The 18,724-nt window shown below is 39.3% G+C and overlaps 1 protein-coding gene and 1 long non-coding RNA gene across 5 annotated transcripts in view; one reads left to right on the forward strand and one right to left on the reverse strand.

Moving 5' to 3' along the window:
* LOC122811533 overlaps positions 1-18,724 on the forward strand; it is a 228,476-nt gene that overhangs the window by 84,133 nt on the left and 125,619 nt on the right. The gene's annotated exons all lie outside the window — the stretch shown is intronic.
* SCN8A (sodium voltage-gated channel alpha subunit 8) overlaps positions 1-18,724 on the reverse strand; it is a 1,580,263-nt gene that overhangs the window by 62,391 nt on the left and 1,499,148 nt on the right. For all 4 annotated transcript variants that reach the window (XM_044083431.1, XM_044083429.1, XM_044083430.1 and 1 more), the window contains 2 exons: positions 17,799-17,936; positions 6,369-6,473 (listed from right to left, as the gene is read on the reverse strand). In XM_044083431.1, coding sequence (XP_043939366.1) covers positions 6,369-6,473; positions 17,799-17,936 — 243 coding nt within the window. The remainder of the gene's footprint in view (positions 1-6,368; positions 6,474-17,798; positions 17,937-18,724) is intronic.

Genomic DNA, 18,724 nt, shown 5'->3' on the forward strand with positions numbered 1-18,724 from the left:
GATGGATAATCTGAACAGTGGTAGCACTGTGAAGAAAGCATCTACTACAGTTTTCATATATGGAATCTAACATAAGTGGCCATCACTACAGAAGGAGCCATAAGACCCAACACCTAAGACCTGTGAACCAATGAAGCTGACGGAGAATGCTGGTACAGAACTACCTCAATCACAAAATGAATGACAAATTCTGTTTAGGGTAAGACTTACTGTACATGTTCTTTTGTCCAGATGGCAAACAAATAAAATGTATCTGTTGAGCAGGCTGAAGGCTTGATTTTTCATGACTTATACCTAAAGACAGGCAGAGCTTCAAAAAGTAGTCTCTGGCTGATTATAGGAACGCTTTACTTGCTGCTGCAAGGAGCCAGTCTTCCAGGTATGGTTTGCTTTTAGTCACAGCTGGGTTGCGGCTACTGCCATGTACTTGCAAACACGTATGGTGCTTGTTGTGAAGGGCAGGACTCTGAATTGGAAGTGATTGGCTCCTGGCTGGAAGCACAAGAACTGCTTGGACTCCTGTGTGATCTTTATGTGGAGGAAGGTATGCTGAACATCTATTAAAGTACTTCAAGTCATCTGCCTTAAGACAGGGTAAAATTGACTGCACCATGACTCTTCTGAAAGGGGTATTTTTACACAGTTTAGGCTGCTGAAATCTATTGCTGGTCTGAAGTTCTTGTTCTTCTTTGTTATTAAAAAGAAAATGGAATAATCTGATGACCCTATGTGGTCTGGCAGAACTTTTGGACTGCTTGGTTTTGTAGGAAGATGGTGACATCTCTTTGCAGGTTTGAGTTGGTGAGGTGGAGTATCAGGAAGTGACTATATTTGAGGGGGGAGGGGGTGCGAATACAGTATGGTATAGCATCTGGTTATTATCTTTCACAACTATTTGCTCTGCATGATGGCCATCCACAAGGTGAGTGGAGAGATAACTAGCCCTGTGTGCCTCCAGAGACATTCGGGCAAGCCTTCAGGGATGCTGGAACTGTTTCTTGAAAAAGCCCCTCCACTCAAAACACCTGGTTCCATGGACCTCCTTGACCTTATAGTCAGCATGCATTGAAGGGGCCAGGTTGCCTCTGCCATGGTCACTCTTGTCCACGTAGAAAGCTAAGGGCTGACTCTGGGATTTTCCTACACCATAGGGGCTTGAAACCTTTCTGATTCCAACAAAAGGATGACTGAGGATTCTTAAATCAAACTCCTATGGCAGTCCTCTTGATCTCTCTCACCACTGGTCTGAAAAGTGCTGAATCATTAAATGGACATTGGTGAAGGAAGTATTGCAGTTATCTGCAAAGTTGCAAAGGCACAGTCAGGGATATGTCTGCTGCCTTGGCTGCCCCATCTGCCACATTATGTAAGACGTGCATGGAGAGGTTAGCAATATTCCAACACTGTGGCCATCGTAGTCTCCGTTTCCTTGACATCTTAGTAGGAAGCTTGCACAAAGCATGTTCTGCTAATTCACATTGGAAGCAAGTCATACAAGTTAAACAATTTAACACCCTCACGGCAAATATGCCAGAGGTGTCAACATGCATCCCTATCCTCTCCAATACTTCTGACACCTTGTTATGTGGAATGTGAGCAGCTGCCTCATCAGTCATCTCTTTCTAGATGGCTGCTGAAACAATAAAAGTCTACCAGGGGCCTTCAGACTTGTGCTGCCCATCTTTAGGTGGGAGTAAGTTCGTGTTTGGCTTGTGACAGATTGCTATGGTAGACTCTGGTTCCTGCCATGCTCTCCTGATGGGCAAAGCAATAAGATGGTCAACAGGAGAGAAGAAACAAGAAGTAGATGATGCAGAACAGTAAGCTTCAAAACCACTGCCCCATCCTGATAGGGTGGATCTGCTGGCCAAGACCTCTTCTCTCTCATGAATTATAGGACCTTGGGGCCTAAATCCCTTACAGATACCACAGTATTGAGGTGCCCTGGGCCCAAGCAAATTACACATAACTTATGGTTGCCTGGGGTGGAATTTTATGACCATACGTGGAACACTTCTTATATTTTTTTCTCCATGCTAGAGACAAAAAGAAAAAAATCCAAAACTTTTCAAAAAAGATAGAAGTTAACTATGAAAAGCTGAAAAAGAGTTCAGCACAACTACCACCATCAGTCTAGGAGGTAGCCTTCAAATAACAAAGACTTAAAAATGATGACTAGCAAAAAAAGTTTTTATTTTATTTTTTTTAATGAGCAGGAGATGTTAAGTCAATGGCATAAGCAACACAAGGAGACATGGCAAAACAGAAACCAATTTGCAGAAAATCAAACTTACTAGGTATTTAAATGAGCATTTTTATCCATTAACTAACTCTAAAGAAAAAATGTAGCAAGGGTAAAAAAAAAAAAAAAATTTTTTTTTGGGAAGCATTTAACTAAGGTCCAGGAATGTCCATTCATGACAGAGGCAAATGAGATCTGAGGTTTGCCAGGGCACAGGGGGATTATAGGAAGAAAAAAAATCTGAGGATCTTCAGCCTTACAGCACTATCAAATGGCCTGATTTAACCAAACAAGTGTTTCAATCCCAACAGGTGGACTGAACAGACAGATGAAACATGCTCATACTCACATTTATCTACTTATCTATCTATCATACTACAGCTGCATAGAAAAATGTTCACATGACTGTATCTTGTAGTGCTTCAAAGATGAATGTAAGTAACAGCAGGATAAAAACAGAAAAAAATAAAAAAGACATGGATACAAGCTGACATCACAGAAACCCTACACCTACTATAACCTACCCCAAACCAATCACTCTGCTACCTACACTTTCCCTACAGCCCCATCACTTTTTCTTCATTCTAACACTACCTTGTATAAAATAAAGATATTCCTACTACCCACATTCCCCCTTAAAACTAAAACAAAAAACTACCTCCAATATAACCACTATATTTCTCTCAAATTACTCACTTTAAACCTACTACTATCAGGTGACATGCATCTCAAGTTCTCAACCCTGGACCTGACTACAAAACTCCTCTCTCTACTTACCACTCTCACGCTCTAATCTCCACCCACAGTACTACTTCACAGACTCTCCCATCCACATCCACCAAAAACCTATCTATTCTGTCTACGAACATTAAAAGTATCATGAATAAAATCTCCGCATTTCATGCCTGGATCTCCCTACACACCCATGACATTCTTGCCCTCTCCGAAACCTAGCTTAAGCCTCACATATCTGACTCTGAATTTCTTCCCCCAGGCTTTAACTTCTTCCGGCAAGACAGACTTAATAAAAAAGATGGAGGTGTTGCTATTCTATACTCTAATCATCTCTCTTTCGACCCTCTGTCAATCACTCCTCCGAATTTCCACCCAGCTGAAGTTCTCACTGTCAACTGTAAACTGAACCATCACCAGAAATTAGCTATTGATTCCATCTACATCACCCCAGGTAACAACATCCCTATTCTAGAGCTCCTTCTCTGCTGGATCTCTCAGACTATCTCTTAAGAAACTGTTATCTTGGACGACATTAACATTGATTGGAATGCCCTTGACAGTGGTTCCCCTAACACCTCCATTAACCTCTATGGCTTCTCCCAGCTAATCACTACCCCTACTCATCAAAATAAACACACCAACTCTGGCTCCACTCTAGACTGGGTCCTCACCCCCAATCCTAACCTCTACCACAACCCCCTCCACTCTACCTGATACCCTAAGTGACCACCATCCCACCTTCATACTCAGACACTCTCCCCAACTACACAAATCCCAGCAATACAAAGACTGCCTTAAACTCTCTAATTTTAACCCAGACACTTTCAAACTCTTGCTCTCTTCAATTAACTGGTCATTCCTCTATGACCTCCCCCTGGAGGAAGCTGTCCTGGCAATTAACAACATGTTTCTAGACTCACTAAACTCCCTGGCCCACATCAGGAAAATAAGAATCAAAACTCATTTTGTTCCCTGGTTAACACAAACCACTCAAACCCTTATGAATAAAAGAGTGTGTGTGTGGAATAAATTTAAAACTTCCACTGATCTTCGAACCTATAGAAAGCTCGGTAACATAACCAAAAAAAGGTTACCCTTGACAAGAAAACTTTCTAAAAACCAGTAAATAATCCCCATTCCAACCCCCAAAAGTTCTGGCAATCTGTAAATAACTACTACATCCCGGAAGACCCTCATTACCTGACCCATGCCCTAACAGCTATTCCACTAATACTGCTACCTTTCTTAATTTCATCATCAACTATCCGCAATCTTACCAAAAATGACATCATTACCTACCCAGTTCCCCTCCATCTACCCATACAACCTCTTTCTCTCTTAAACCTGCCCCCACAGCTTATATCAAATCACTTCTTAGCAAAATTAAAACGTGCTCTCCATCATCTAATAACTGCCTCAATTCCTAAAACTTGCTGCAAATTCTATCGCTTACCCCATCTCCATATTAATCAATAGGTCAATCAAGGAAAACATTGTACCTGAAATCTGGAAGAAATTCTATATCATACCCTTACATAAAGGTGGCAACTCAACTGACCCCTCGAATTTTAGGCCAGTTGCCATTCTATCTCCCCTGTCAACAATTCTCAAAAAGTGCATTCATAAACAGCTCCTTGATCACCTCCTGCTAGGAAATCTCCTTACCCCTACACAGCATGGTTTTTGCCCAAATCACAGTAGAGCTACTGCTCTGATATCCTTCACAACTTCTATCGCAAAATCTTGTGACAACAAGTTAGTCTCCTGTTTGTTTCTGGACCACTCCAAAGCCGTCAACACTGTTTCCCACAGATTACCTCTCTCCAAACTAAGCACCCTAAATCTCTCCAACTCTGCACTTTCTTGGTTCGTCAGCTACCTCTCCAATAGATTCCAGGCAGTTAAATGGCAATCTAACTTTTCTCCCTTCTTATCAGCACTAACAGCGGTACCCAAGGCTCCATCCTACTTAATATCTTTATCAATGACATCTACTCTTCTTGTCCACTCTCTTCTTTATACAATATGCTGATGATTCCACAATCATCTCCTGCTATGACACTATCACCCAGTTTCACACCCTCACCAAGAGTCTCTGCACTCAGTTGAAAAGTGGCTAACTTCCAACTAATTGCTACTTAACCTAAGAAAACTAAAGTTTTCCTATTCCTCCCTAAATCTCTCCAACATCATAAAGCTACTTTTACTGTCTCCTCCCATAACAACACTGTCATCAGTGTTGAACCTCAAAGAAAACTTCTAGGAGTTATTAGATAACCAGCTAAAGTCTGATCTCCATATTCAGCAGTGCATTAAAAAGATGCAAAAAAATTAGGCCTGCTATACAAGCATAAAAATTTCCTCACAAATGCTTCTAGGCTCTCTCTTGCACAAGCTTTCCTACTCCCCACCCTACTCCATGCAGACCCTATTCTCACAAACCTCCAATCTACACTTCTGTCTAAACTGGAATTCACCTATAATAAAATTGCAAGATTTCCCACTAACAAACCCTACCACTCTCACCACTTCCTAGCCTTGAAAAATCTTCAGTGGCTGGAATTTCATCATCAAATCCTACTACCCCAGCTTCTCATGGCTCATTCTGTCTTAAATAAACCCTCCTCCTGCTCCTCTCTCTCTACCCTCATCCAGCACTATACTCCCAACCATGCTCTCCATAGCGCTCAACAGCATCTTCTGTAAATTTATATGCCCAGTAAAAATATTGGTAAACTCCTCTACAGCTACTCACTGGCAAATGTTTGGAATAAACTACCACTAAGTGTTTGATAGATCCCTAACTCTCAAAATAACACTAAAGGATAGTCTCCATAAATCATGGTCATGCTTATAAATCACCCAACTTAATCTACCTTCCCATCCTCTAATACTACTGCAACAACCATTTTCCCCCACTGTCTGCTTCTGCTTCTTAAAACTCTACTAATAGTCAGAAGTACTTACAGCTTACAGCACTGTAGTCTGGGAAAATTGGCTTTTGCCTTGGGATTATGTCCTGTATATATTCTACATTTATAATTTATTTGTCCTCTTTGTTTTGCAAATTTGTGACCATTTTTAGTATTCTTATTATTATTATTATACGTAACTCTGTACTCTGTTATGTTCAATTTATTGACCATTTCTAGCATGCTGTTTTATCTTACTCTTTGACAAATTTTAACTCTATATGTTTAGTTTAGTTATAAATCTCTCACTGCCGTATGATTACTTTTGTTACTTGTACTACTGGAGCCCTTCTCCTCGGGTCTCTGCTGAAAAAGGGCTGCTGCACAGTTGGACTAACCTGGTTAACAAATGTCAAAGAAATAAATAAGCAAATTAATAAATTAAGAATTCATTTGCGTATTATTTGAAAGGAACTTACCACAGGTCTAGGGATGGGCTTTTGTGGTTTCTTGGATCCCAATTTTTTCATGGCATTATAGTATTTCTTTTGCTCTTCTGTCATGAAGATATCCTGACCTCCAAAGTATAGGAAAATATAAAAAAAATGGTTATAATCTTTTTCATACTGGGCAAGGAAAAGCACTAACACATGACAATAGTGGAAACTGTCTGGAAAACAAACAGATACTAGTAGATTTTGTATAATTCTGCTTGGAAAATGCGTAGAAAAACAGTGGAAGCAAGAAGATTAGCAGTGCATTTACAACAGTTACAGAAGCACTGGATACCGGTCCGGAAGGTATGGAGGAGGTGATATCAGCTACCCACTAGGGAAGGGAAAGTTATAACTACTTCAAGGGCAGCACGTAAGCAACATGAGTTGTAAATATACTTTAGCAAATGAAAGTTAATATTTTAATCTTGCTGTTATCTGTATTTCTGTGCAACTATGCAGACTTATATTTCTTTTATACATGCATAAAGTGCAATAAATTACATATACTTATACTGCAAACTACTTTACTAATATATGTATATGCATATTAGTAGGATTAAAAAAACATGATATGCTAGTTTTACTATATCTGACTTATGATGAACATGTATTTTAATGACAGCTGCCTCTAGATAACTAAAGCAGTATGTCTTACTGCACAAGTCTTTGTTGCATGTACAGAATGAACATATTGTCAGGGATGACATGTATATTAGCTGCTCCACGGCAAGGAGGGATGATCACCTGAAAACACAGCAAGCGATCCAAGTTCAAATAGGAATTCAGGCGCCTGTAGAAGGTGGCAGGGGAGGGTCCGAGTGAGCAGCTGCTGCTTGCTTGTCCATTATGGGGCATGGAGACAGCTCTGGCTCACCATATGGGTGACACCTTACAGGAGCACTAGGTATCTACCACATACAGGTCAAGTCTGTCAATCCAGTGCTATCATGTGCAAGTCACACTGAGTTAAGGGAACTTCTCAAAGGACAGCTATAGTAGAGCTTGGAAGAGCTGCTGCAGGGAAGGGGGGGAGGGGGGTTGTTCTGCTGTTGTTTAATTTTGCTGTTATCTCTATTAGGGTAGGCCTCCTTCTAGGACCAGCAGAGCTTGCTCACTTCCTACCACCAAGCTCTTGCCACAAGCAGACAAGTTCATGAGAGATTCCTGGAACAAACGAATGAGCCATAGGACTCTTGCCTGCGCAGGAATCCTCTACTCCATCAACCATAGAATGAATGGGCCAGTTGGGTGCAGGCGAAGAGCCATCAGGCTCAGTCCTGTAGGAAGCAATCACCATTACTGGCTAATTACCTATGTATGTTACAAAATTCACTGCTCCATCTGTGTGTCACAGTCCTTAGTTTCACACTTTTATCCCTAGCTGTGTGCCTTCTTTATGAGGTCTGCATGGTCGCCCACATTCATCTGAGTTTTCATGAAGGGTCACCGGTTTCTTCCAACATTCCAAAGACACAATGGCAGGTAGATCAGTGATAGTAAATTCACTCCAGTTACATAAGTGAATGTAGATATGTGAGGCCTGCAGCGGACTGGCATCACATACAGGGCTAGTACCTGCCTTGTAGCCACTGCTTGCTGGAACTGGCTTTGACCCCCCCCCCCCTCTGCAGTACTAAAATAGACAGTAAAACAATGACTGGATGGAGAGATTTTTCACTTTAGTACAATACAGACTACAGGCAAAAAGAACAAATAAACATATAAAAAGCCAATGGCCTTTCTAGTATATTTATGTATGTAATTAACTTTTCCCCAGTTATACATTATGGTGAAACAAGAAATGTTAATTATTACTTGGTAACTGGGAGACAAACATTTGGGAATTAACAGAATAATATTACTATCAAGAATATGATTTTCAAACTCAATGAATATTTTATAGGATCATAGGAGATTACTAGGATATCGACCCGGAGGTCATTTTAAGCCTATCCGTTTCATCCCAATGTAATACCACAGAAATGCTAGACAATACCCAAGATCGCATTTAGTAATGACTGCCCATTTCCAGGAGGGTTGTGGGTGCTATCCATGGTAAGAATTTACAGTGCCCCATCCACTTGTCCAAGTTCCCCTTGAAGAATGTCATTGAGGTACTGTTTCACATGAATTGGTAGCCTGTTCCAAATATCTGGCAGTCGCTGGGAGATCAATCTGTCCCTCCAGCATGTCCTATTTAAGTCGCAGGCCATATTTAGGTCCCTGGAATGGGTATCCCTAGTTCCATTTGATTTACGGATCTGCAGCAAGTTCATTAGATTTGGGCATTAGATTGCTCTGTAGTCCAGGCATAAGTCTCCCCTAAGAAGTCTATATGATACGGAGTATAGTGACAGGGACTTTAGTCAGTCTGTGTACAGCACATGCTGGAGCCCCTTGATCTTCTTTGTTTGAAACCTCTAAGGTCTCTCCAATTGCTGCAGGTGCTTTGTACAGTACATACGGAATGGAGCATTATACTCAATTATGGGCTGGATAAGTGCCGAGTATAGAGGGGTTATAACATATTTTGCTCTCAAGGTGATGCCTTTACTTATCAAGTGTACTACTTAGAAAGCCTTCATTACTACAATAGACACATGGTAAGTTAAGGTCACAGTCAATTTGTGATCCCAGGTCTTTACAAAGTTGTGGGTACTTAGGGTACTGTTTTAGATTTGATAGTGTGAAGGGACATTGTTTGCGTCAAAGGGAATGATGATGCTTTTCTATGCATTCAGTTTGAGACCGTGACTAACACACCAGTCGTTGGTTTGCGTGAGACCCATTTTGGACTGTTTTCTTTGAGAAGCAACATTTAGAAACCTTTCTTAACAAATGGCCAACAAACTTCTCACTCTTGACCCAGTAATTCCAGTCTATGCCAAATACTACACGACAAGTTAATGTATATGGCACAGGAGCACTTGTCCTGTGGAAATTTACGTGAACATTTTCAGACAGATGCATAATCTATGTCCAAGCAACTCAAGAAAAAGACAAAGGTTGTTTCCCAATTAATAAGAGCTCATGTACTACATTTTTTTTAATTAGAAGGGTTGCAGCAGCAGTAGCTATTAAATCGTTAAGATTACCATACAGAGGTAGTCCTCCCAGCTCAGACAAGGAAGGAGGATTCATCCAGCTATTACATATATTTGAATTCTAATCCCTTCCCTTGTAAACGTGAGATTGGCCTAAAGTTGTTTTATATATGCATATACGTATATATACATATATTAGAATTTAAAATTACTTTAAGGCTACCATGTTCTCAAAATCTTCTTGATAAAAAATATTATCAGCACAAGTTTTAAGGACAGGCAGGGTACTTTATCTCCTAGGATGCCAGACATTGATGATGCATACTTTCCTGGTGTAAGCACACAAGGCATGTATCAATGCTTATTTATAACTGTTGTGTGGATTTGTGGAAATGTTGGTATATGCATTATATGCATGGGGTGCACAGTATAATAAGTTCATCTACAGGCCCCATACAACTACACCCAAATGTTGCCATAGATGCCACATGTGGAGCACTGACTTCAGATAAGTAAATATTCAGTTCGGCTGCAACTGGCCTGATACAGAACTTGTATGTAATTAATCTCCAACTCTGTGGAACTGTGTAGTCTTCCATAAAAAATACAAACTGCAGAAAGTTTGTTTTTCATGACCTTCCATTCCAACCTCCAAACTCTAATTTAAATGTACTGGGACAGCTACAGTAAAGAAACAGTGGACCAGAAGAGCTATCACAAAGTAGCCAGCAGTATGATGCATTTGTCTGCAGCATATCTGAAGGTAAAGGCAGACTACACATTTTACAGGACTGGATGAAGGACAGAAAAAAAATGACTTCACACAAACTGGTGAAGTCATGATAAAATAAAAGCCAAGGCGCTGAAAACAACCACATGTATATGGCAATTGACTGTATAAATTTAAACTGTAGGGGTGGCCCTCAGGCATTGCTTTTGGAAGAAAGGAAGCTTATTTGGCAAATTCAGATGAATGCCGATGTGTGGCCAGAAATTAACAAACAGATAATGATTTCAATTGCATGTTTGTAAAAACATCACGCCCTTGAACGGTGAAACAGTGGGATGGTTAATTTAAAAGTTTTTAAATATTAATATTTTTTCTTATTATTGCATAAAACTAAATATTTATCTGTTTAATGGTTTTATTAAAAAAAAAAAAAAAAAAAAGGTATTTAAAAATGAAATTCTGACTTCCTGTTTCCAATTGTAAATCGATTGGTGGTAATATGAACCAAACAGTATAACATATTATTTGTGAAATGCTAAGGAAGGTGCTTGATAATATTTACTTTCTAAGAGGGCTATAGGATGAAGGTAATGGTTCTTAGCCAATTGAAGATGAGGGGAGGAGTGTCTGATTTGAGAAAATAATGTAAATGAGATAGTTTTGGGACAGAATGGCATTGGTTAGTTATCTAACTTGGATGTTCCCTAATGATAATTATTGTTCTTTACCTTGATAGGCTGTGACAATATTATGATGACCAATAGTTTGTTTTTTCAGGTATATTTAAATGTCAACATGATGTAATTAATTTATCTGATGAAGTTCATTATTTTAATGGATGAAAGCACTAATGTATTGGTTTTGTGCGTATTATATTTATCATTTTTTTATGAATGTGTCATTACTGGTTTGAGCAACGGAAATCATTAAAGAATTTTACTGGACTGCCTGTTTTCAGCTCCTTGGTTTGTTCGGTTTTTAACTTTTGACTTCAGGCTGATTTGTCTGAGAACTAGACAATGTGGTAAGAGCAAGCTGTATGCATTAGAAAAAGTACAGTTGTGCAAGAACTTTATCAATAACAGTAGATGATCGACTGATCACTGCTGCAGTATAATGAACTGATGGGATATCCTGCCAAGGTTAGCCATAATTCCGGCCAGTGTACTAAAGCCTAGGCACCTTACTCTTGCACCATATGTCTCCCATATGACCAAAGGCTGAGACAGCTAGGAGGTACATAAGGGTATAAAATACCTCAGATCTTTCCTGCCCCACACCAGGGAAATAGATACTGAAATAGAAGAACAGGCAAGCTATGTACAAATATAGAGGATATATGCATGCCAACAGGAAGAGGTGAAACTGTCTGCCCACCTCAGCCAAGGTTGACATTAGAAAGTAATAAGGGAGGAGGAGGATGGGATGTAATACTGCAACAGTGAGAAGCCATACATCTACTGTTATGGTACGTTCTACTACAACTGTACTACATCCATCATTGGATCACTGCTGCAGTATTACTAACTAATGGGACGATTCTCAAAGTTGACTAAACAAACAGGGAGGTGGACTGAGAAGCTGAGATGGGGTTTAAGACTCCCTGAAGGTTAGGTCTAGCAAATCCAGCTCTAGTCCTAGAAAAAAACATCAGTCTTATAATGTTTAGTAAAGGTGTGGATAGAACACTATGTAGCTGCTTCTAGAATGGATGTAGAATCTAGACTTTTGAAAAAAGCTCCAGAAGAAGCAGCAGGTCTAGTGGAATGGGCTTTAACTAGACCCAGGAGCTGTTTCCCACAAAAGGAGTAACAAATGCAGATAGCAATAGAAACTAATTTAGAAATTGTTTGTTTAGACAGTGGAAAACCTAATTTCTTGTCCTGAAAGGAAACAGATTTTCTGATGTCTTTGGTTTTGTCAAGGTAAACCCAGAGTTGCCTATGGACATCTAAAGGGTGCACATATCGCACTCTTTTGTTTTGAGAAGCTGGAAAAGTCAGTGAAGATTGATGGACTGATTCATGGGGAGCTCATTTGCCACCTTAGGCATAAATAAAAGTTAAGTCCTAAGTGTTACTCAGTCCTTGTTGAAGATGAGAAAAGGTCGAGAGACTGTGCTTGCACTTGTGAAATCCACTTGCGACAAGCAAAACAGTTTTCCATGTACAGAATTTAACAGAAGAGGAGGAAGCAGGTTCAAATGGCATGAGGGAGCTTTTTAAGAAATAGTTTGGGTCCCAAAGAGATGGAAGAGCTCTTCTTGATCACCTAATGTATACAATGCCTTTCAAAAAGAATGTTTTACCTGAAAATGTGCACAGAGTTGGATCTAAGGACAGACATGCAGAGATGACTGACAAATGCACTTTGATACAAGAAAACGCCAGTCCAGAGCTGAGCAGCTCACACAAGTAAAACGGCAGAGATAAGGGTCCTTTTACTTCTTCTGCCACCAAACAGAAAATCTTTTCCACTTGGAAACATACATTTTTTTTTTCTAGCAGGCTTTCTAGCCTCCTGTAATCTACATAAAACGTCCTCTGAAAAAATGTGCCTGAGTGGAATCAAAATCCTGTCATCCACATGGTTAAGCTTACAGTTTGGAGATTTATATTTATACATTTTGTTAACAGGGGTGGATCCAATTAGACCAATTTTAGTCTCAGCCCAAGACATAAACATACATCAGGTGGAAAAATAAAAATGATTTATAAAATAAAAGCACATGCTAATAACAAAGGGACAGTAAATATACAACAGAAAAAAACATTTAAGAAATTAATCAAATTTGGATGAATTAGACAGCCCTTGTGTTATGTGAGCAGAATCATTCTGTGGGGTAACTTGTGATGACTGCCCTAGACCAGATGAGAGGAGGGGGAACCCAGTGCTGTATAGGGCAAAAGGAAGTCAACAACATGATTTTTGGACTGTCCCCCTTGATTCCGAGGAGGATCTTGGGAATCAGAGGGAGGGGAAGAAAAGGCATAAAGGTATTTCCTCTTCCATGAAAAAGACATGGTATCCATTTTCCATATCCCAAGCCATGGTACTCTGGAACAGAACTTGCGTTGCCTGTTCAAACTGGAGGTGGAGAAATCTATTTGAGGAGTACCCAACTGATGGGTAATATGACGAATGACTTCTCAGTTTAACATCTATTAGTATGGGTCTGCTTACAGAGTCTGCCACTGTATTTCTCTCTAATGGAATGTAAAATGCTTGCAAGAAATGATTGCCAGGATGACAACCTTCATTTCCTTGAATTGTATGTGGTCCTTGCTGTTTCTATTTGACTAAACACCTTAAACCTTTATGTTCTTGGAAGGTCTCCCATGCCAGTTCTGAGGCATCTCTGTAAAGCTCCTAGCAAGGGGAAGGAACCAGAAGGGGCACTCCTGGATTAAGTAAATCTGGTTGATACACCACTGAAATTCCTTATTGCTAAAATATCTGTGGTGTGGCAGTCCTCAGTCCAAACTGATTAGAGATAGTGCTGAAGTTTCCTCATAAAGAGTCTGGCATAAAGTATCACAGATATTGTTACTGCCATGTACCCCAGTGCTCCCAAAATCTCTCTTACTAAGCTCAAATCTAAAGAGAAAAGGAACTGTAGATATTTTGTCAAGAACTGAACTTTGGATGAAGGAATGCCATCACTGACAAGAGTACTGAGCCTGCATCCAAGGAATACCAGGCCCTGGGATGGAATCATAAGGGACTTTTTTTGTAGTTCAAGATGAATCCCATACAATATAAGAGATCTACTGTGAAGTGCAAATTCTTCAGAATTTTGCCTCTTGAAGGAGCCTGAATCTGAAGATCATCCAGATACAGGAAAAAATGAATATCCTGAAGCCTGCAAAAGGCAAAGACAGGAGCAAGGAACTTTGTGAATACCCTTAGGGCAGTGGAAAGGCAAATGGCAAAGCAGAAAATTGAAAGTGAAATGGTAAGGCACAGAATCGTAAATACTCCCTGAAATCTGGGTGAATGGAAATGTGCAAGCATGTGTCCTTTATATCCAATATCACAAGAAAAGGGTGAGAAAGGATCATTGGAAATGGGGATTGTGGGGTCAACATTTTGAAACATGAAAGGACAGATCCGGAATGGGTCTCCAGTTGCTCATGATCCTGGGAATGAGAAACAGTCTGGAATAAAAATCTTTTCCCTGCAGGTGAGAGGGAATCAGCTCTACTGTTCCTTGACAGAACAGGTCCTGAAGAACTGGAAGAATCAGAGACATAGTTTCGAGGGAACTGAGGTACATTTGAAAGAAATAGGGGAAAAGGCCAAGACATCCTGTATCTTTTTTGAATGATGGAGAGAACTCACTTGTCTGAAGTTATGGATTCCCAAATGGGAAGAGAAAGGGATAGCTTCTTGGAAACAAGGACAGAGGAAAAGCCTAAGTTGGGGAGGTTCAGGCAGACATTGGATGATAAAGAGAGTGACTTTTCAGGAAAGAAGAACTTAGACCCCACGATGTCCTGTTGAGTTTTGGAATTTGTTTTTTGATGACTTTTTAGGAGGTTTTTGATTTTTGCAAAAAAAAAAAAAAAGAAAAAAAGAGGCCAGCTCTGGAAAAATACTTTCTTATATGAGGCTGATAGTGAATGGCATAAAACGAAAGACTGATTGATGTCTATACATTTTTGCCACACCCATCTATAGCTCTGCTGTCTTTATCATTGAGCACAGCATTGGAAGAGGGGAAACAGCTGGGAAGGTTTATTATATCAACGAAGTAGCAGCAGGGTCAGAAGATGGATTTTTGTACTAAAACTTATGGCAGTCAGGAACCTTATAGAATCTGCCAGGCTTCTTAGGGGCAGGGGGCTGGGATTCTGGGTTAACAGAAATAGTACTAAAGGTATTATGTAAGGCCTCCAAGCCAAAAAAAATGACAGAAGATTTAGGGACTCTCATATATAAAGGATCATAGTATCTTTTTGAATGTTTTACACCAGTTTTCCTTCCCATTGAAAATGCTACATAATTTGTAAAAATGTTTCTCCAACATATACTTCTTCCACTGGAGAATCAGGAGACATAGTGTCCTATTCTTCAGATTTAAAATCAACTGAGGAATGAATCTACGAAGAATATGCCAGAAAGTCAAAATTAGATTAAGAGTCACTATCCTCAGACGAGGATTTTTTATGCCTCTTAGCAGAAGCAGTAGAAAAGAACTTGAGGAGCAGATTAAGGGACATAATGGCTTTAAAAATCCCATGTCAGAAATCATACCAGTCCTTCTGTGGGTGTCTTTGGTAAGTTGATGAGATGGAGAGGTATGTTTAGTCTTCTGTTGCTTCTTTGCAGGGACGGACACTTACACAAAACAACGAGGCTCCGACCTCTGACATACATCGGTAAGAGAGCCACAGATGACTTCTCTCACAAAAATCTGAGGAATATTCTTATGTCCCTCTGATATATCTAGTTGTGGTACCCCCTTCCCACCTAACGCAGTCAGCTGGGATGGATGTGTGAGAAGACTGTGCCATATCAGCCTCTGATGGGGTCAAAATAGAGGGAGTAGCCAAAGAACTTGATTCTCCAAGAATTAATCCAGAGGTACAGTGGATATACCTGGGTCCAAATGGACAGCTAAAGCTTCGGGCTTAGATTTTGTTAGCTTCTTTTTGGCAGATGAGGGATGTCTGTATGGGAAACCCTGGAAGCCATTTTACCCTGTGCAAGCCTACTGTGTAAAAATGCCTAGATATGTCACAGACAAGATCCCAGTTTAAATTCAACAGCCTTATGTGTTAGCCCATAGCATTCTTAGCTGTTAACTAGAAGGGTATGGCTAAAAAGTACATATCTTACAACATGTAGTAATGAATGTGGAGATTTTATTCATGTAATAATCATCATGAAATTTGTGTTATGCAAAATGTAAAACATTTTTTTTTACTCTTCTAAACTATGAATATGCAACCAAACAAGAGGATATCTGCTGTGCCATAATGCTTTTTTCATCATAAATAACATGCCCTAATTACTTGTATATGTTTTAAATTCTGAATACTTAGTAAATTTGTTTATTAATCAAACGTAATTTGGAATGCATATTTTGGGATCACTGATGAGACTATATGCACTGTCGATCCTACTTCAGTAAAACCTCTACTGGATAAGGAGTACCACAGGAAGCATTCAATTATAGTAGGCAGGAAATAATGTTGATACTATGAGAAAGAGAGAGAGAGAGTGTGGAGTGCTGGCAACTAATCAGCTGATGTTATTCATATTGGAAGGAAAAAGAAAAGGCATTTTACTTTTTTGCTGAGATAGATACCCCATGAACAGAAGCTGCAGGTATATTTGTGGGGCTCCTGTCAGAAGACCGAATGCTTAAATTAGCGAACGCTCTTATATTAAACTTTAAAACGTGAAACCTGAAAATGTCGAAGGCAAGGAACATCGATTTTTTTCCCAGATAAAAAAATCGATGGGCCATTCTCCAGACTTTGCTGTTTTCTCCACTGTGGTGCGATCTTGGAGTTGGTATATTTAAGTTGGGGGGTGGGGGGGCACAGCCCCCTACATCTGGGGGGTGAAGCCCCCCACTTTATTTTACCTATATATTGTTCTTTTTTTGGATACGATCAGTTCCTTTGACATTTTAAGGTTTTGTGTTTTTTAAGTTTGATAAAACAGCGTTCACTATTTTTAGCATTCGATCTTGTGATATAGATGCTATTTGTGAAACCACCAATGTGATCAGAAAGGGCCTGTGTTCTCTGTCAGAACTATTACTGAGTCACTGTGCTTATAATATATTGTTGCGAATACTTCAGATAACTATGGTTGGTGGCATATTAAACTGGTCCCAAAGTGAGTTACTGCTGGTTTCTCTAAATAAACAGTCAAGGGTATTGATGGAGTTCTGACATTTCTGGCCTTCAGGATAAATGAATGGGCTGCACTGTCTCTCTACAGTTGGTGAAATATGTAAATATAGCAACACTCTGTCTGACAATCTGCATTAATGTTAGGATTCAGAGTGCTGAAACATATCAATGGTGACAGTGCTATCAATGATGCAATCTTTCTCAGGGAAATTTTAGAAATACATTATGCACTAATGAATAATGCCAATCTGGTAATCAGCTAAGAAAAAAGACCACACAGTTTAACAGATATATTCTTAAATCTCTCTAAATGTGGAATGATTCTGAGGATCACTTCAGAAAACACCAGATAAACAGGACATACTGCAAGACATTTACAGTGTGCTGTTCCTTTTACATTGCGGCACAGTTTGTGTTATGAGTCATATAAGCATAATGCCCATCCTGCACAGATGACATTTTCATCTTCTGCAGAAAATGTTGCATGCTGAGCATCCCTGATTGCAGACCTGAAATCGCCTGTCTTAACACTTGAGAACAGGTATGTTCAGGTTTCAAATTCTCAACACTGGTAGCTTGCATAGCTGAAACCAGTATCACACAATGGTATAAATGTATCAGTACAAAATTGTAGTCATTTCATTTAAGTTGCTGTTTTAGGAATATTATATTATCATTACACAGCATAATTCATTAGTGCATTAACTAATCTATGAAGAAAATAAAACAAACAAAAAAAAAGCAGCATAATAAAGGAGAAAAAACTTATCTTTTTCTTCTGTTGATTGAAGTTGTCTATGATGACACCAATAAACAGGTTTAATGTGAAGAAGGAACCAAAGATGATGAAAATGACAAAATAAATGTACATATAGATGTTGTCTTCATATTTGGGCTGTTCTTCAACCTGGAATAAATGAAAAAGAAATGAAATAAATCGTAATTCAGTAACATACATACCAGCTACAGCAAAGAGAAAACCCACATACCACGGTGTGTACTGTTGATGAATAACTTCTCATTACAGCCCAACACAGACACACACGCACACACACATTCAAATGTGTACATACTAATACACATTTCATTGAACCCCTATACTCATCAAGTACATTGAGTCAGATAGTTTTACATCAGTAGCCAATATGCCCAGTTATTTTTGTTCCAACCTATCCAATGACTAATGTACCCACATTTTGTTTTGGAACAAAATACCTGACAGGTTTTCAAACTACTGTGAAAGACACTGACAACATAAGTGGAAGAGGGGAGGAAGAAAGTATGTAAAAAATACTGTTGTGTGTGTCTTGTTCCCTGTGCCACTAACTTACTTTTATTTGTTCCATGTTATGCAGAATATGAGAATCCATCACTTTGAGAACATATTTCTGAACCCAGCAGTCAAAAAAGTAACATTTATGTGGAGTGTACAAGGAATGATGTTTAACAACTGGAGATTTATACCCAAGCAGAAGAACTGCATAATCTTGAATGTATGGGGTTTGAAACTTTAAAGCAATTATTTAGTTGTCTCTTAAAAAGATGCTTTGAACCAACCAAAGCAGCAAGACAGATTTATTTTTAGTCTGAAAGTTTTCTTTTTAAATGAAAAAAACAGGGGTGCACTGCCTCTTTGACAGTTTAGCTCTCTCTACGTTGTGCCAAAAACTTATCTTAAAGGTATATCTAGCCATT

This window comes from Protopterus annectens, chromosome 9.part0 (assembly GCF_019279795.1).
Source record: "Protopterus annectens isolate FY-2018-M chromosome 9.part0, PAN1.0, whole genome shotgun sequence".
Lineage (NCBI taxonomy): Eukaryota > Metazoa > Chordata > Ceratodontiformes > Protopteridae > Protopterus > Protopterus annectens.